Here is a 20,863-nt window from a genome sequence, read left to right as displayed (position 1 = left end):
GGGTCATCTGGAAGCTCTGGGCTTTTAAAGAACTGCCTCATTACAAGAAGTTCATCCATCCATTATCTAGAGCCATATTTCTTCCTGCTACTCAGCTTAATCTTGCCAGTCAAGCCATCGCTTGTTACTTGGCTGCTGGATGTTCTCTCTGTTTTGTCTTCATCGGAAGGCTGAAACAAACAGTCAATATACTTAAGGCACAGGAAGACAGCAGGAAATAATTCATAATGGTGTATAGCCCTATCATTCTATATGTACTATAAGGCAAGTAATAATGCTTGGGCAAGCAGAAAACAAGATCGGATGCCTTCTGTGAACTTTACTTCCATCAAAAAAAAAAAAAGATTTTCTCAGGTTATGTTGACTAAACACTTCATCTTCTGTATCTTTACCAGAGGCAGGTTGGCACAGCTGGACTTGACCTCATACTCTATGTAGGCCACCTCTCCTCTTCCTTCTACCCGCCCATTCTGGGTGTAGCAGAGGTCACGGGTGGAGTCAATGTGCTTGTCAAGCTCATCCAGAGGGTAAACACACAGAGCCGAGGCATCCAAGGGACTGTTGTTTGTGGAGCTGGTGTGCATGGAGAAAACTCCCAGCAGATTCTCGCCTTCCCTGCCTACTCCTTGTCCCACCTGTTGCAACAAAGATGTGGGAAAATGCTTAGGAAGGTTAAACAGCCAATATTACTGTAAAACCGATTAAACCTATTTTGGAAAGTCAAGGTCTCCAGCAACAGAAAAACTAATACCTGGGCAGCCTGGAGGAGGTTGTATGTCCTGGAAGGAGAAGTTGGTGATCGACACACAAGAGGAACTTCGACATAGGAATAGTAAGAGGTGTCGTCCACACACACTCGGGCGGCGTAGGTCCGGTACTCCCTTGACACTGACTTGATGTCACGGCGATAAAACAAGAAGTACACGTATGAATGGCGTGAGAACGCTGTTACAAAATGGTGGCCATACTCCGACAGACGCCCAGCCACAGCCAGTTTAGCCGTTTCCTCATATGAAAAGATGGGTTCTGATGAAAGGTGGCGAGTGGAGATGGGTGGGTGGCTGGTGGTATAGCCCCTACCCACATACATTACTGTCTTTTCCCCACCACGAAGCTCCACCACCAGCCCCACAGTTGACACTGATGGATCATTGGCTGCGACGTACTGCGTGTCCACAGGCCTTTCAGTAGAGAAAATTACTTTTTTGATTGACGCCAGGCTGCGTTTCTGGCAAGTGCCCTGGTGAACACTCCCACAGGTGATCAACTCCAATGCCTTTGGATCCACCAGCAGCAATTTGTTATGATTACTGGTCCTGCTGGCTTGGGGACAGTTGAATTCAGTGACTGGGGGAAGGCAATCTTTGTTGTCATTCACAGGGCCGGTCTTCTCCTCCTGCTGTAGCTGGAGTCCATCTAATCCATCCAACTGGAAGAGGTGGTCTCTAGCCCCCACGTACACAGTCCCTACGGAGGGATCCGGGTGGAGCACAAGGTGCTGAAAATCAGTGTCATTACGGGAAAAACGGGGGTAGGAGCGACCATGGACAAAAACGAAGATGATGGGGATGAGGAGCAAGAGCAAGGTAGAGTTCAGTGCCTTCCCTTGTAGCATGGCAAATATTCTGGGGAAACAAAACAGAGCACTTTTAAACAACCTTTGAGTACACACAATGTACATTCAATTCAATCATATCATGTCCTTCAAATGCAGTGTTCAAAATTCATCCTTTACTAAAATCTCACCATTTATGGTCTTTATTAAGTTGAAGTCTTCTGCCACTTTATCACCTGGAATCATATCCCATTCCTTTCCTCTCTGTCTGAATGTTCACACCACAGAGAATTATTCATCTGTATATAGAAGAGAGAGAGAGAGACAGAGGCATGACTAAGAGATGGAAAATAAAACAAGCTTCCAGTTTACTCTCACATTATGTCACTATGTCTAGTATCATAGAAGCAAGGGCTGGTCCAGTTGGTGACATGTCAGCTTCCAGATAACCTCATCTGGTTGACAGAGAATCTCCACTGACAACACTTAGTATACATGAACTCAATAGCATATAACAAATTCGAAGAGTTAAATTATTGGATTACAAACTCCAGCAGCCATAGTATCTCTTACAGCTGGAGCATTCAGCATAACAACTCTCATTTCCCATTTCCACACCCATCACTCAACACCACTGAGGAGAATGGTTTGTGGACACCGAGAGCCTCCACATTAGAGATGAAACACCGTCAATTATTGAACAGGTTCCTCCGACCTTTCCCTGACCTCACAGACAGTCACACAATAATAAATAAATAACTCCTGCACATTGAGGAGAACAGGGCAAACTGAATCTCGAAATCCACTAAGTACCAACACTGACACAGAAAAAATATGCAGAGGAAAACCCATATCTCTAGAATAGTGTGATCTTTTAAAACATTGCAATATTGTGCACCATTACTTTGTAGTGCGAATAGATTGCTAATACATTAGACATGCAGTGCCATCTCACCTAACTGTCTACCCCCTGGGGCAGCAATCAGGACAAAGGCGAGGGGGGTTGAAAGGGAGGAGACCGGGAATCTGTGCGCGTGAGTGTGGACATGTGTGTTTGTGCACATGTATATAACCAGAGGCCATCCAGGAGCAGGTGCATGCATCTTCGTATGTGTCTGGTAAGTGTCTCAGAACTCCTCTTTACTTATTCATGAGCAGAATAAGAAGTATGGTAAGTAATAACCTCCACAGCCTCTGCAAGAGCAGCAGCAAGAGTGAATGTCAGGAGTGGAGATTACAGTCTGTTAAACAGGGCTGAAAATTCACACAGTCCTTTAAGACAGGGGAGGAATAGGCCTCATGAAATATAAATATAAAACAAACCAATTCTTTGTGCCTCATCTTTTATTGAATCAACTCTTCTCAAGTTGTTTTTAGACATGTTAGCAGCATGGTTCTTTAGGGATGGAAACGTTGACAGTGTCACAATAATAAATTTCAACATGTTATACATAACAATGGTGAAAAGGTCACAATGGCAGTTTTTTAAGACTAGAGGATTTTATTTATTTACTAAAAGCAAAACAACTACTTAAGCTAATGTGCAGCCTCTGGAACAGAGAGCCTGGGAACAATTAAAGAGAAATTCTCACTGCTATTCTGAGAAGGCGTCCTCACCTGCTCTTTGACCGGCCAATATGCAGTGGTCATATTTCTAGCCTCCAGTGACCCCATCACCATGGGAACTTCCTCTTACCAACCAGCAATGATGGCTTCCAACAAACTACCATAAGATCAGAGTGGCTGTCTGTGGGACCGAGTGGAGAGTGGAGCGGAGATGGGGGGGGGGAAGAACAGAGACATGAGAAATGCAGCTGTGGTTGATGTAAAAGGGGAAGTCCAATCTGGAATATTTCTCTTGACGTCTAAGACCTTTTAAGGCTATGCAACATGCTCCCTTGTCCATCAACGAAATGGCCACTCTTAAAGTTAGATTGCTCTTTAATTGGCAGCTAGTCTGGACAAAGTTTAAGGATTTTGGATCAACTTTTTTTCAGATTTCTGAACTAATAAAATCATTCTTAGCAAAGTTCAGATTCTTTATTTACAACATCTGATCCTTGCCACAGATGACTAAAATTTAAAGTAAAACATCTACTTTCACTTTTACTGTGCATAAGTTGTGTAGTATTACAAACACCACTGCTGGCTTTTGGAGGAGCAGAGGCGTGGTTCTTCTCACGCTGTTAGCCAACAGTCTCCAGAGTCCATGAGTTGTGGCTGGTATGCAGAACGTTTGCTCATGGGGCATAGTCCAACAACCTATAAATAACTTCTGATAGCTTATTAAACTGCTGAATTGGGGACAGGAAATGACGGTCATGGAGGAACTACAGAGTAAATATTGACATTCAAACAAATTAAAAAATTAAAAGTGTACAAGTGATATCCTCAGATTTTTAGTCCTGCAATGGTGGAAAAACCTCGGACATCTCTAAAGCATAAAAGTGGATAAAACTCTCCACCTAAACCCAGAATTATATCAAATTTCTATTGCAGCTGACTGCTGGGTTACCTACCTATCCTGTAGCATGTGTGCCAACAAGTGTATTTATTGACCCTATAAACTTCTCAGAATGCAGTCTCATCATTGAACTTTTGCCCGAACTATCCCTATCTGTCGTGCCTACTCTCTCTGTCCATGTTAATTAATCACTGAGAGAGTCTACTGTGCAAGTTCATTTCTAAAGCTCCTAATGAGCCGTGACAGCCCACTGAACGAATGAGACCCCATAAAATATATGAGGTCAGCAGCACAGGGACAGTGGGGGACCTTGGGCACAGAGCCACGGAGCACTGTCTTGCATTGTTATGTTCTTGTGGGTCAGCTGGCGCCTCGCCCCGGGCCCCAGACTCTGCAGCAGTAGCATCTGTGGGTCCAGGGAGTACTGTAGAGCTACTAGCAGATCGGTAAGGCCTTCAGTGACCACACACAGTGAGATGCATAATCCTTCCGAACACAAACATGCATTCGACATTATATACTGTGAATTTATATAAAAATCTGGAGTATGTCTTGGGTTGACATTCATTAAATTGTTACATTGAATTTGTTAGTAAAAAGCCTTGCAATGTAATTGTCGGTGCCTTTACAGGAAAACTGCAGGGTTTGCCGTGTCCATAAAGAACAAGTCCTGCTTTCCTCCCTCCAGTTCCCTGTGGTTGCTCAAAGGCTTATTGTCAGGCTTATTACAGTTGGCTGGTGGCATGTTAAATGTTACACAAAAGCAATGACAGTTGGTCTCAAATTCAAAAGGACCACCACTCACTGAGATCCACTGAAATGAAGAGACTATGCCCCTCATTAATGCACAATTATGCCAGAGCCAAGAAGGTTGTATGTGATGGGAAGCAGTTACTCAACCACATGAAGCATAACAAAATGAGGTCTGCACTGATGCTAATGTTGAGGTACTTTTCATGTGCATGTTGTGTGAGCTCCAAACAAGTGAACAAAGTCATGATAAATGGAGTCTGACATGTTTGGACCTCATTATACCAGTAAAATCCAGTCTCACTAGATGTGTGAGCAAAACACCAATAAGAAAGCTCCTGTGAGTGTGAACAACAACACTCACTTTGAATCACAAGACACAAGATGCTCATGAAACTTCAGCTGACCTTTCTACACTTGATAAAACCAGTCACAACCAACTTGAGGTGCAACCACCTTCTTCTTGTCGCTTCCAATCCACATTTACATGCACATACAGTGTAGTTGCTGGTTCTGTGTCCCTATCTAGGTGGTTAGATCACTGAAAGTGCTAATATTATGAGAGGCAGATGTACACATGTTTGGCCTCTCTCCATTTCCGTCGACTTCTTAAGGGTCAATGGCCATCTCTCTCCCTTCAGTTCACATACAGACACAGAGGGTCTCTTTCTCGGTCCCTCCGGTGGGCTGAAGGGGTTCTCTGTCTGGTGCTGGAGGGAATAGTGTCCCTTTCACGGCTCTCCGACCAAGTGGCTGCACTGAACGGACACAGGATAAAAGCCACTTCCCATGGAAAGAGAGTCTACATACACACACATCTACATGAGTTCAGACGCCCAGCGCACTTTTTCATGTGCACACACCCACCCGCATTCACTGGGCCTGTTTTATGACAGGACCCTTTCACCGTGGTAGACAGTAACGCTCTCCCTGGGGAAAAGCAGGTGTTAGGCCTAGCTGCTTGGTACAACATGACACGCTCGACCTGAGACGCATTATAAGTGGAATGGGCCTTCATCTGCTATAATCTGTTATAAATGATGTTTCATTTTCTCCATCATCAGCAAAAAAATTTACTTCATTAGGATTTTTATTTTAAAGATGTTTGCAGAACTCTCCCTTTAGTTGTTGCAACTAACATGAGCTGGATACTGATCTGGCAGCTGCTGACAAACTTAGATTAGCAGCAATCCCACTGATATTTTGAAAATTGCTAATAACTAGTCTTTTATTTTTATTTGATTTCTTTATATGGATGCCAATCTAAGAATTTCATTGTAACATGACCTGGTTTCTGACCTTTTGGCCTTGACTAGGTGGGAAAGAGTGTGCTGTCAGGGAAATATGACAGACCAGAACTGATGGTGCTGTAATTCTTCCCTTCTACATTCAACAGGAACAAGGATCAAAGAGCAGTGAGAAGGAAGCAGGGGGCAGTTGGGCTTAATGAAACGTAGAGAGAAAGGGAGACTGACAATAGCAGCTGAAACCCAATTTAACCAAGTGCACCAGAGTAAAGTAAAATATGACCACTTAATAAGCATGTCTGTTATAAATCTAAGAGTGCAGGTTTCAATGCGGTTTGATGGGAATACGTGGTCCTCACAACCGAACCGAACTCAAACTGTTCTTTCTGAACTAAAACTAAAATAGGACTTTATGGTTAAATTCAGATAATAATAGCGAGAAATGCATGAGCTTTTGTGAGCGGGTGCTGGTTGTGCACTTTCATTATCTTGTGTGTGTAAGGCAGAGCGTGTTAAGTGGCCGGTGGTCAGATTCGATGCTCAGCCTCTGCTGACAGTCTCTGACCACAACAGCACGAACAGCTGCCAAAAAATCTTGCCACAATTACAGACCTCAGTTCTCTGGCCTCCCGTGGGAGAGTCAGCTAGTCGGCCACACTGAGAATGGCAGCGTTAGAATGAGGGAGGGATGGATGACAAAGTAAAAACAATATCAAATCATAAAAAGCTGCAAAATATCTGAACTGTTAGTGCTACAGGGAACTGTACAGGATACTGCAAGCAGTATAAAGCTTTACTATACACAAATATGGAGTAGATTAAATGGTTATGCAAGATAATGGATCGCAATGAAGGAGACAGAGACAGGACTGGACTGGATTAAATTAAGTTAAAGTTTTGCATGAAGTATTGCATTGAAGTATTCTGGTTTAGCAAATAAACCCTAAGCCAGAATTATAAGTATAAGAGCACTGTGGAATATGTAATATATCCAATCTTTTTTAAATCCCTTTATTGAACTCAATGATGAAATTGTGGTTGGGCAGTTGCACATAACTGAAGCCATTACTGCAGGGCTTTGGTCAATCTGCCCTACCAACTGTTCCACAGCCACTAATGGTATTTATTCCACAGCACAGAAACAATAAATCCTATTCTGAGTACCAACAGTGAGATGTTGTAAATCTTGGAAGATGTAAATCATGTACGTATAAGTTATTGTATTTGATTACAGAATCTGACTTCCGAGAACACACAGATTAACAGATCAGATTAAATGTTTTTCTGAACTTGCTGCAAACCAGTACACCCCTCAAACTTCTCAGTCTTACTCATATGACCTGGGAAAAAGGAGAGATTAATAGTTGTTTGTCAAATACTTGTTGTATTAATATTGTGTATATATTGTTTTTAGACTGTTTACGGTTGTTCTTGACTTCTGTGATCAAAGAAGACATAATGAAGGTTTCAGAAGTGTTGGTGTGTGGATTTTGTTGATTTTTTTCAAATGAAAAGCTAAACCAGCTGTTGTCTGTCGGTTTGTATTAAAAGAGCAGTTTCACATCATTACATAATCCCCAAATTGATGAACTACCCTTTAAATGTTAAGCAAAGCTAACTCGGACATCAAACAATGCAAAAATGACCGAAGTATCACACAGTAGCTTTTTCTAAAACATACACAGAACCAGAACTTGTACTGAACTGAACTTACTTACTTTTAATCTGTGGCAAATGTCCACTTTTAAACTGTATGTGAAGTTTAAAGTAACTTTCAAATGCACTACATCTATCCAGCTAATTTCCACAGTAAATGGGAATAAGATTTACTTTTAAAATGAACAGAAAAAGACAACTGAATTCTGTCTACACAAAGACAAAGCAGACAAACAGCTTCTCTGTGGCTAGTTGGGGTTTCGAATTCAGACTGTCCATATGCTCAAATGCAGCATCACGTCATCGAGGACGCGCTGGTATGGTCATTGTGTGGCAGAATGCTAAAGAGGTGGCAGTGGGACATGCATGCGTATTCATTTGTTTGTGGATGGTCTGCATACATTACCACCTACGGCCACAACTCAACACAGACACACACAAACACACACACACACACTCACGGCCGCCTCTTCTTTCACAGCACTCAATAGCCTGAGAAAGCCCTTTGTCGTCCTTCGTTGTCGTGACGACGTGCCTTGGTCGAGTGAATAGAGAGTGGAGGTCCAGCTCTCTCAGTCTGTGGGCATTTTAATCAGCTTGTCACACTGTCTGCGTCTTACAACGCACTCTCCTCTGTCCCACTCCAACGCCAGAGATGCTTCTCACATTTATTTATATATCTATAGATATTTTTTCCTTTTGATAAGGACATACTCAGAAAAATCAGTGTCATTTCATGATGCAGAGAACTCTGGAAAACATCAAGTCTGCTTTATTATTGAATTACAAAGCTGGCAATAAAAAAAGTGGCATTACCAGCCACAAGACCAGTGGCAGTGAACCAGAGTATTATTACTAATAAACCTGGACCGAGGGCAGAAAAGCTGGTCTGCTTTCTCCACAGTCTCCAGTTTAATACATTTCATGGCTATGAAACATGCAGTATGTCTTCTCCAAAGCACAGGGTAAGCCTAAACAACCCCCCTATCTATCCCCAGAGGACCTTACTGCTGGATGTTTGAGTTTTGAAGAGTGATCTGAGGACATGGTTTCTTTTATTCATGAATGAGTTTGCAGCTCATGACCCCTGGCGAACTTTTGACTCATAACATGCTAAGTGGAGTCAGTCCTGTGTCCCCCTCTGTCTCACCCTTCTCAAATTCTCTCGTCCGTCTCTCTCTCTCTCCACTGTGCCTGGTATCTCAGGCGCCTATCTGGATGCTTCGCATTTTCTAAATGTTTAGTGAGGGTTTCTCTGAGGCAGTTGTTCCTCTACGACGACTGGCGATAAATACTGCAGCGTTAAGTCATTACATCATTTATTAACTAGCAAAAAAATCCTGAGGTTAGTGCTGTATAATTCCTTACAGTTAAAAATCTCACTTCATGCATCATGCATATAACTGAGACAGCAACTATTATGCATATTCTTTCTATTTTCAAAAGATAATAAAAGATGTAAACTATGTTTCAAGCCTGGGTGGACATTTCTCCCATGGCAGCAGTTACTTAGTGGCAGTTCTGCGAGACACACCGTCAATGATTATAGTGCTATACCAACCCGACCACACTATATACAGTACTGTATATCCTGTAGACAACCAAAGTCACGGTGCTCGCAGAACCAGTATTTTAGACATATGCAGTGAGACAGAGGACACACTGTTAGGAAAAGCTGTGCTCCAAGGCTGTTTTGTTTAGTTATTAGCAAAATTACAAATGTCAGCAGGGTTTTGGAGGTCTGCAAATGTTGGTTCAAGACCTTTTTTACCCCTTTTCACTATTGGTATGTTTCCAGTGATTTAATACTGTCCCTTTACAACAAGAAACATCAACAGAACAAAGACCCATTGTGCTGTTTTGTTTGGTTGGAAGTTATGTGAACACATCCAGCCATCTAGCTTCCGATTATCTACATACCTTAATAAAGTATGAGCATTAGTAATTAGTCATGTTTCATGGTTTCAAATAGGATGATGGAAAATGATCAAACTGTGAAACACAACTACTACTACTAGGTAGTTGTACCCTCAGTTTGTTATACTTGTAGAATTACTCTTTACAGTTAGTAAATGGTTAAATCACAGTGATAACAACATCACGTGCAAATGTTTTGTCTTGCTACAAACTAAATTAACTTTAGCTGTTCTAATTAAAATATGTTACAAAGGAAACAGAGATAAAAGGAAATATTCTCTTTACTAGTAGTATATTCTGTGTATTTTGAAGCAGGGCCAATTGATGCTTGCAGTCAGCAGAGGTTGGAGCGGTGACCTGAGCGTAAAATCTTTATTGCAGGCTGACAAAAGAGCTGCTGTAGATTCAGCTCTACTACACACTAAATGCTTTCTGTCTGGCAAAATAATAAATAAATTAAAATTAAAATTGAAAAACTCGATATTGGTGAGGGCGTCTGCAACCATTCCAAGTCTTTGTTTAAGTGTCAGACCTGAATTGAATAATAATTTATATTAGGATCAATATATTGTGCAGTAGGACATAATGGTGAATCTTCAAATTTAGTAGTAGTGTATCTCTCTGCTGTGGTGAGAAGGAGTGGAGAGAATCTCTTAGCTTCTATTTTTATCAGCATTTATTTGTGTTTCTTGGTTGTGGACGGCTACCTGACTGTTAAACCACAGGAAAAACACTACAGCAAATCTTAATACCTCACTGGCATCATTGGTCACTACAGAGTGCACGCCTGCTTTCATCCCAGACATGTTTCATCTGCAGCCAGTGCACCCATGCAGACATAATCCCTCTGAATCCCTAAAAAGGCACCAGTGACAGGCGTTCCTAATGCACATTTCATTCTGAATCACACTCCAGTGTACTTCCTAGTCCTAGTGTGGTCCTAGAAACGGCTGGTTAAACTGATTTACAAAAAAACAGCTGGCCAGTTGGACAGAGCTAAGTATAAAGAAATCTATAGAATCGACAAAGTTATGTTGAGTGAGGAAAATCATTGGCTATCTTTACTGACAAGTGGATTGATACACCTTGTTCAAAACACTGATGAATCTTCACTGATCTTTCATGAAAAACAACATAATTTAAAAGTATATAATATCTTATTAGGGTATTCAAAAACATTTGGCTTAATTAATTTCACAAATTAATAAAAAAAATTTACAAAAAAGACCCAGAAAGCAAAACACAGTTTCCTGGACATGAGGGGAAATTGATGAGAAGTCTTCGAAGGTTGGTGCACATGGCAGAAAAAAAAAAAAACCTGTCAAACACCCAAAGACCTAAAGGCAAACCTGACACTGGGGTTATGGTTTCAACAAGTACCAAACACCACACACTAAACCAAGCAGAGCTTCATGGGCGAAGGCCAAGGAAGACACCATTGCTGAAGAAGACATGAAAAAGAAACGACTGATCTCTGCCAAAAAGTACTTGGACAAACCACAATCCTTCTGGGAAAATGTTCTTGTGGACACATGAAACAAAAATAGAGCTTTTGGCAATGCACACCAACAGTTTGTTACAGCTGGTGCAGTGACGCTTATAAGGAAATGAACACCCTACCAACAAATAACCATGGTGGAGGATCCTTAATGCTGTGGGGCTGTTTTGATGCATCTGGCACTGGAGGCCTTGACCATATCACAGGAATCATGAAATCGGAGAATTACCAAGAGATTTTAGAATGAAATGTTCTACCAAGTGTAAGAAAACTAAGAAAATCATGGGTCCTCCAGCAAGACACAAGACACAAAGCACAAAGCACAAATCCAAAAGCAAACAAGAATGGGTCATTTTAAAATTACCAGCAATGAGTAATGATCTCAATCCCACAGATAATTTTTGACGTGAGCGGAAATCTGCCATTTAGGAAAACCCTGAACTGCAAAAAAAGAGTGGGTTAAAAACAACAGCTAAGAAGTGTGAGAAGCTTATAGATGGTTACAGGAAATGTTTGTAGGCTGTAGGTCACTGCTGCCAAAGATGTGCTTCCAAAAAATAGGGGGGGGGGGTGCCTTAATTACTGATCATCCCATTGTTTCTGTTTCTTCTTTGAAATTACAACATGTAAATTGAAAAACAATGTTCTTTGTTAAATTACTTAGAACCTCAAATTAGGAATATATCGATAACATAATTGTGGCACATTACCATTTATTTCTGAAGATAATGTACTGGTATGATGACATCACTGCTCTTGGATATTGTGATGGACATTTTCCTGTATTTATGGATGTTTTGCAGACCAACACACTTTTTCTATTATGTGACACATTCAGTAATAAATCTATTCATATATTCTACTATACACTACTATAACTAAAACTATTACTATGCTAGTAAAAGTCTCTTTCCTGTTTTCTTCAGTATGGAGCTTGTAGCAGGATTTACATGGAGAATACGACACTGACCACTGAAACAGTAGATGATCTGCACATGCTAAATGAAGACTGCCTAAATGCTCTAATCATAATATTTTGACCAATTTCCTCTCTCTCGTTCTACATTCAGAATTACTTCAGCTCATTTACCTCCCACACTGGTGGTTTTGGAGTGGAGGCAGGTGGGAGTGATATTTTGGCCTTCTGTCAACAAGCGGTATGACAGACAGCTTCATTAGAAAGAAAATGGAAGGCCCCCCGGAGACACGCCTTTGCCCCCCTTTGCAGCTTCCTGAGAGTGGGACAGAGGACAATCTGAGCTGGTCTTTTAGAGTGGGAGGTCTTCAGTTGTCAAATGCTTAATAGACTGTGCTCTCTCCATCTTGCTCAGGAACACAGAGACATACATGCACATAAAACACACACATATGCAGCATCCATACTTGCAGACATTATCCCACTATCTGAATCTCTGGCAGAAAATCAAAGATGATTGATGAGTGGAGTCTGGCTGTGTTGAAGGCCCAAGGTGTCCGATTGTGATCTAGGGACAAAGAATGCATTGCCAAAGGTTAAGCATCAAATAATACCCTCAGGAAGGCATGGGGTAGGATTCAAGATGCCATCAATCACATAAACTCGCTCTTTTAATTCCGCTGTCATCTTTTCAATCGCTGACCAACAATGTCATTGTATTATCGGTATCAGCTGTAGTAATACTGATATAATCCACCTGGAAGTTGAAGCACTCCACTGCTAAAAGCTGAATGAAAATGCTTTTAGTAGCACACATTAAAGCATAATTAAATATGACAGGAGGGCCTCTGACGATGTTCTGCATCATAAGACAGCCACGCTGCCGCTGCCAACAGTGTGTCCAAGAGGGCGCATGGCTACAAATCAGCAAAACTTAACAAATGCCAACCAAACTAAACCAGGAAGCATTAAGAGGTCTTTGTTAGAGAAGGGGCACAGGCATGGACCCAACACTAATATGGCTAACAGCTTAGGGAGCCCCACTGCTTCTTTAATTGAAGCTGGCTCTCTAACGTCCAGTGGGGACAGAGAGGAGAGTGAGATAAGAAACAGAAAAGGCGAGAGCGGGTAAGGTTTAACTGTGTTCTTGAAAAGCAGTGTGAGGGGGCTGCAGTGTGTGTGTGTGTGTGTGTGTGTGTGTGTGTGTGTGTGTGTGTGTGTGTAGGATGGGTGGAAGTGTGTCTACAAAAGAACTGGGTAGCCAATCAAGATTTCCCTAGAGGTCTGAAGGACACCTGGGATCATCAATGATTGATCAAACTGGAGGGTTTAACCAAGGGAGAAATGGGTTAAAAACTGGGACTGAAAGGAAAAGAAGTACAAAAGACTGTTTGTGTGTATGTGAAGATGTAGAAGTAGAGGGGGGAGGCAAGCTACAACAAGAGAAAGGAGATGAATGAACAGAGAAAACATTAAAATTGGCCATAAGGAAACAAAAACCAGCCAGCAACAAAAAGCCAGATTCAGCTCACTGTATCTAAACCCAAGAAAGGCTGCAGTGGAACCACACACCCCCATCAAAGCCAAACTGCTGCAGCTCTACAGAGACTGTGCTGACTGGCCACATGGTTTTGACTGTGCTCAGATCGGCGAAAGACAAACAGAATCTCAAGCAGATCCACATACACTGGGAATTAAATTCTTATGTACACATTCTAACACACACACCAGTGCCTTTTCAGTAACATACTGTATATGCTGCCGTCTACAAAGCTATAATATACTAAAACAAATCCTGGTAAACTTGGCTAATCACCTGTTTTACAATGATGTACTATTTTTTTAACTATGTGTATTTGAATCTTAACACAGAGAAGAATATCTGTTCATATGTTTTTGTATGTATCAGTGCAGAAAACACGGTAAAACTGTCCAGCAAAGTGGACCAGGAGGTCTTTATGTAATATATTAGGCAACTAACAGAAGGGGAAAATAAACATTTCAGGGAATTACTTTACTTTTCATTTTAAGGTTGAAAAACATCAGCTACTTCTTTTTATTTGTACTGTGTTTTTGCTTTGTTATGAATACAGATTATGGGCTGGCATGGATTTAGCTCTATACGTGTTTAAATTGTCATGTAACACATTTTCCTTATTGTTTGAAAACCTTTAAGATGTGGCTGAGCAGTGAAACATGTTTTTGTTGGTAGCTGGATTTAGCGTATGGCGGATTGGCTCCGGGGGTGCCTGGCATTGTTGCTGAATCTTTGAATAAAGACCTGAATCCACTCCCTGTGTCAGGACTGCTGCTTGGAAATGCATTATTAATGAGAATAGTCTGAATGATGCTTGGGATTAATTACAGTAGCTTTGAAAGTGGGCTTTTTTTTTGCTCGACATAATCAAGCCAACAATGTTTTTCCTTCTCAATCAAAAACACTGCAAGTGGTTTGGAGGAGTCCTCATACTGAAAACATGCTAATAGACAACTTTATGCTCAACACAACATGTGTGCTACACTGTTTTGCATTTGGTAGGGTGTGCCACTTGCTTAGACACAGAAAAGGCAAAGGCTAAGCTAAAGCTTTGACTTTATTGTTCATGTGCATCCTCTTTTGTCATTTAGCATTGATGGTGACAAGTGCAGCTGGCTGATGCATCACAGCAACACAACCAACATGTGCTAAAGTCCTGTTAGGAAATACATTTTTTATGGTTTATTCAATTGTTTTATGTATTTATGAGAACAAAATCATGTCAATTAAGGCAATAACATGTTTAAAGCAAGTCCATTATGTCATAAATGATATGCTCATATGATTTGGACTTGTATTGCTTCATTGTTGTTTGAGGCATGTGTTCCTACTCTTTTTCTTTCTGTCATTCTATATTTCCTATTTGGTTCACAATTGAAACAGAGACATAAAAAAGCAATCAATAAACAGGCCGCAACCACAAACCACCCATCAATTACATGTACAGTATCATCTACATCAAGTGTTGATATAACAATTTAAGGAAACTTGTGATAAAGGCTTTCTTGTATGTGCTGGTTGGGAAACACCTTTAAACATGGGGTAAATAAGTAATTTGTTGAGAATAAGAAAAAGTTGAAATATAACTGGTTTAGACCTTTAAGTCAAAATCTATTTTTGTAAAACCATAATTCTCAAACCAGATTAATCTTGCTGTCATACAGCTGACATGACTGTGGTGCAATTTCTCTTTATAATCTTGCAGAAATGAAGGTCTCAACAATAACTGATGACTGGGTGATCACCATGTGAATGTGGTGAATCCTCCATCCTCCTCATTCATCACCCCAACGCACATATGCACACATAAATGCTCATTCTCACTCACCATGGATTGTTGTTGGTTTCAATTAGTGGACCTAACATCTGACACCGGGCCACGGGAGTCTCTCTATTGATTGGCTGAAGCTATAGAAATGCTTGTGTCAAGGGCAACTGGGGTCAAACTGTGCACCCTGGAAATAGAAAGGATGCAAAGAATGACAGGAGGGAGGGACAGAGGGAGGAGTGGGAGACAGACGGACATGACCTATCTAGACATGCCTCTGTAAGAAAAGGGAAAAGAGGAAAATCCATTTAGATGGGACATAATGCCAGGAGGCCATGTTGTTTGTGTGGATGGGGTATGGGATAACCAGATTTGTGAAAACCAGTTAGACATTTTTGTAAATTGACCAATAATCCTGTTACTAGATTTTGGCTAGGATTTAAAGTAGGTTACTCAAGGGTTAAAGTTATGGTTTGTTTAGGACTGGGAACAACTGTAGACAGTGCAAAATTGTGTGTGTCTGTGTGTGAGTGTGTGAGCCTGGTAGACGGTGATTCAGCAGCTGGACAAACAGACTTGATCCAACTACTTTTCAGCTAATGGAGACCACCGAAGGCCTAGATCACACACACGCACGCAGACACACACTCACACACCCAATAACAACAACTTCTGGTCTGTATCTCATATTGCCATCACTCGCTTTCATGTAAAAACACAATATTACAATAATAAGCATGGTGTATGGCTTCTGGGCTGGACTTGGTGGGAGGTATCATTTGTGTAAACCCAGAACAACAGAAAAGGGGAGGACCCCACCTGGAGATGGACGCACAGTGAGACGCACAGCTACCATCTGTCTATTACCAAGGGCACTGTGTAGTCAAGTTCAGTAAATTAAATGTCACTATGGCAATGAACTTGGGGTAAACAGCCAGGTTGGCTCTGTCCAAAGGAAGGAAAATAAGCCTACCAGTTTCTCTAAAGCTCACTAATTAACATGTGTATCGAATTTGTACAGAATAGCCATATAACCAGTTTTATTCCCTTTTCACAGAGTCAGCTGCTGTTGTGGTACTTACAGCTACAACATTTAATTAGGATGTTTATTCTATAACAAATGAAATTCATGAGTTATCCAATGGAACATACAGTAAAGTCTGAATCTCTCTATGAGGTAAAGAGGTATCAGAATAAATCTGCAGGTCACTTACGGTATTTTACTGTACCATATCAAAAAAAAAAAAAAAAAGCTATAGCTATAATAAAAATTCAATAAAATTAGAATTCTGTACGTATATCATCATCGTCAACTCGACTCAGAGGTTTGACAAAGAGTATGTTTTGTAAAATTTCATTGCAATTTAGAGAGCATCATTTGTTACATAAGAAAGTTATGCATAGGTTTTTGCATCTGCAATTAACTGCCTTAAAAGAAGAAAAAACTTCCACTTTAATTCTAGACAGAATTTCCTGTAAATGTAAATGTAAATGTAAATGTAAATGCAAAGGCAAAGGCAAATGTAATGTGTTTCATTTCCATCATGCAAGTGTAGTGATCTACAGTATATTATTTAGCTTTTTCCACACAACACAAACGTGTGCAATAGCATAAAGATTAAATGTGAGACTAAAGGACTTGATACAGATATTTTTTACAGTGATATCTGTCCAAACACTTACTGTAATGTGAACCCTTTCCTCAGTGATGCAAAGAAAGTGTGTGACAAGCATACAAAGACCCAGAGAAAACAAAGACAGGCTGTCACACTCTGGGTAGTGTTCATGTCATTTCCTCCCGTTCTCTCAGCATGTGGTTATCTGTTCTTTCAACAATGTAAAAAATCTATATTTCTCTTCCACAGCTAGTAACATTGGGCACTGTTGGGACAACTCCTTCGGGTTACATCAGGATAATCTAAACTAAGCACTGAAGATGAAGGTCATTGATCGATACCACTGAATTAGCCATTACCCCTGCTGAGATTTGTGCTGAGATCTTCAGATACAGACTATTTTTAATTACGCCATCATAGGCAGACTTTAAATCGAGTTTGACAAACACATTTGACGGTGTTACTGATCTTGTTACCCTCTGCTCTACTATATATGGCATTTTTGTTTTTATGGGATTAATTTAACAAAATTTATATTTATAATTGCAATTAATTGAATTAAGAAGTGAAATGTACTATCTACAGAACATTTTGGTGTCTTTCAGGTCTTTGTTTTTGGTTTTATTTCCTGCTCACAGCAGTTTAAGCGACTGCAGTAGTTGGAAAAATATTGGAGCCTTTAGCCTACATATTTCCTAAGGATTGAGCTCTGGTTCTGCTATAAGCGTAAATTACTGTGTTGCAATTTGTGCAAAGCATAATGAATACTGGGTGTTGTCTCCTGACTACATGTTACTGATGAATCTCCAAAATAATAAAATCTACATCTTGATTAATCCATTAGTTGATAGCCAGAAAAAAAATACAGCTAAATTGCCAAACATTCCCTGGTTCCAGCTTCTCAAGTTCAATGATTTGCTGTTCAAACTGTGACGGACTCAATTCAACACAAACTTATTGATGCATTAATGAAAATATTTGTTAATTGCAGTGGTAATGTCAACTATGCAAAACCACCACAGTGTACCAGCAACTGTCTAATCTCTTCCTCCTGCCAGTAGAGATAATTTAAAGCTAGTGACCCTTTAAAAGAAAGGAAAACGTAGGTAAATCACTTACTGATACTGCTTGCCATTTATACTCATAATTCTTCACCGAAATCTATTCAGTAATAAAAGAAATAATATACTCATAATAACATTCAAGAAATGAAGATATAAGACTTAAACTCGGCATGAAGATACACAAACAATCTGTGTTTCATGGGAATAAGCAGACATTTTTATTGTGGCTCACTGGCAACTCGATTACTGAAATGAGGCAGACTTTTTGACTGCTGTAGTGAATCCGGTCAAACAAATCATCAAAATTATTTCCTTTTCATTCTTCTGCAGCTGCCACTTTTGGAGCAAACACACACAAAATCACAGGCCAAGCTCCTTTACAATATTATACCAGTTAGCTCAGAGCTGTACCCCCCCCCCTACTTTAATGAAAGCAGTAGCCTCCAAAAGCTTGGTATAGTTTGGCAGATCTATCAGAGGATACAGAGTAATTTAAAGTCACTTTTCAGGTTCACTACCAACGTTCCAGATAAATCTCACATAGGATGGTATCAGCAGTTCCTGTTGAGCTACTGTTTAACAGTAAGTGGGCTGTTAAATGTGCCAACATTTATAGCACAACACAACAAAATCTGAACAGTGAGGACTATTCCATTTTAACAAAAGGGCACCAACACAATGGATTATCAATAGTTTTCTGCATTTGTTTTCCAGAAAGACTGCGGTATTGTAAAATGATCCATTATGTGATACAACCCCTGAGATCAGTATTCAGTGAAGTGAAGTGTTTTAACTCTAAGAGCTTTCCTCCCTCTTCCACAGAAATTTTTTACTGACTGAAATGATGAGCAATCCTGAGAACGAAATGCTACAGGAGAGTAAACAGCGCAGTACAAAGAGAATAAGAGAAAGGTTGGAGAGCTGTTGACTGAGCAGAGGTAAATCAGGTGGCTTTTGTGTGTACATGTAGTTCACGAAGTACAGAACTTCACCACCAAATGTCCTTGTGAGAAGTGTTGTGCATGTTCAAGCAGGAGGAAGCTCAATGTTCAGGTCACACTAATTAACATGAACTAGTTCCTGAAAACCTCCCACACTCAACACACATCAAGTGAACGGTTGTGCAGAAGTAGGTAGAGCTGCAGGCTGACTAAAGTTTAGGAATGCACACAGAGTAAACGAACTGTGCTGTTCATCCTTTGTGTGAATAACGCTCATGTTCATGTTCACTAGTTGCAAACTGATTACAAGCAGCAAATATGACTTTCACTGTGCCGTTTATTGGTATGAACAGGTCTTTCGAGGTTTTTTTAAAGTGCCTGACTTATTGAGCACGACAGTTAAGCACTTTTAAGGGCAATATCAGAGCTATGTAATTGAATTCTCTGACATTCCTCAACCTCTGATGGATTTACATGTGTGTTCACCGAGTTACTCAGTTTGGTAAAAATGTATCTTGGCTCTTGCCTCCACTGGTTTCATTGTGGACATATATGATAATAAAATTGCTTTTCACATTTCATAAAGTACCTGCAAGTGGATTTGATGGGCTTTTAAATTAACTACCAGCCAGCTTTATCTGCCCTAGACAGTGAGTGGACAACACACTGGGTGGCCAGCAAACTCACCCTGGAGGTATTACAGTTTAATCTTCAACCTTATTACTTTCCCTCGGTTTTTCATTAATCAGCAGGGGGCCTAAGAGGATTTTACTTTGACTAACAACATAAAAATCTGAAGTACTGCGTGATCTGATTCTACAGTGTAAACAGTACAAGAATCCTCTTAAAATACAAGTGCATGAAAAGAGAAACTTAAGGCAGAAAGAGCATTAATTCAATAAAGCTGCAAATAGAATTAAGGAAATGACCCACACTGGAAATAAGTGAAGTAAAGTGGATATTTTTAGATTTAAAATCAAAAAATATTTGTTAAAATGTAGGAAAACCAAGCAGTTATGACATAAAATAACCCAAATAATCTCTATAATATCAAAGACTGATTAACACAGACAAAGTAAATGCAAGAAAATATGGTGTTTGGTAATCAATGGCCTAATTAAGAGTTCTGGGCAGATGTTGCCCTACAGGAATAGATTCTTCTCATTTATCTTTAGTGGCCTAAGGGCATTTAAACCATTCTGTATCTACAGGGAGCTAAACTGACACTTTGAAACCCCCCTTCACTAATAAACCCGAGGATCAGATGGTTTCCTGTTTCACAGTGAACCAAAGCAGACAATAAGAAAAACACAACTGACTTAGCAATAGCTTCTGCACCTGCTTTCTGTGTGTACAAACAAGTGATCCCAAATCCATTAGGTCAGCTGACAGCAGTGTAAAGCGACTAAGTCAGGTTTCTAGGATCAATCAATTCCCAGAATGTTATCTTGACAAACTGTGCATAAATTATTGATCATCTCATTGTTAGGAGAAGTCATTCATTTAAGCCTGATCTTGAAAACTAACAATGAAACAAATCAAATGACAGTGAGTATTTCACTTTCAGTCAACTGAAACGGCATTACTGACAGTTGCTAGTGCCCCCAAAGCTCACACCAGAGCAGAGGCATTTCTTCAAGAAAGGGAACACTCCACCTGTGAGTCTGCTGGATTGCTTGCATAGCTCTACTGGGTCCAAAGGCAACTGTCCAGGGGTCTGTGGCTGAGTGTCAGGGGCAACAGCTTGGGGGAATCAGGGTTTATATTTCTGGCTACAGGCAACTGACAATATCTATCCAGAAGTCTTGGCAACAAGAAATCAAATGCAGACAGAACTAAAACAGACAGAATGGAAACTAGTATTGCTGATCATTTGGTTAGTAAGTCATGAAATCATCTATTACATGTACAAAAACAATAAGTCTTAACTAAAG

General features: G+C 40.3%; 1 protein-coding gene across 2 annotated transcripts in view; it reads right to left on the bottom strand.

Moving 5' to 3' along the window:
* plxnb1a (plexin b1a) overlaps window positions 1–20,863 on the bottom strand; it is a 47,429-nt gene that overhangs the window by 21,978 nt on the left and 4,588 nt on the right. The window contains exons 2-5 of one of the 2 annotated variants that reach the window (XM_026367949.1): window positions 12,471–12,571; window positions 1,747–1,854; window positions 752–1,625; window positions 393–635 (exon numbers count right to left, since the gene is read on the bottom strand). In XM_026367949.1, coding sequence (XP_026223734.1) covers window positions 393–635; window positions 752–1,615 — 1,107 coding nt within the window. In that variant the 5' untranslated portion in view covers window positions 1,616–1,625; window positions 1,747–1,854; window positions 12,471–12,571. The remainder of the gene's footprint in view (window positions 1–392; window positions 636–751; window positions 1,626–1,746; window positions 1,855–12,470; window positions 12,572–20,863) is intronic. The other variant, XM_026367948.1, reaches the window with a different exon arrangement.

Source organism: Anabas testudineus, chromosome 7, assembly GCF_900324465.2.
Source record: "Anabas testudineus chromosome 7, fAnaTes1.2, whole genome shotgun sequence".
Taxonomy (NCBI): domain Eukaryota; kingdom Metazoa; phylum Chordata; class Actinopteri; order Anabantiformes; family Anabantidae; genus Anabas; species Anabas testudineus.
The sequence above is the reverse complement of the archived record's forward strand: the minus strand, read 5'-3'. Positions and strand labels throughout refer to the sequence as shown.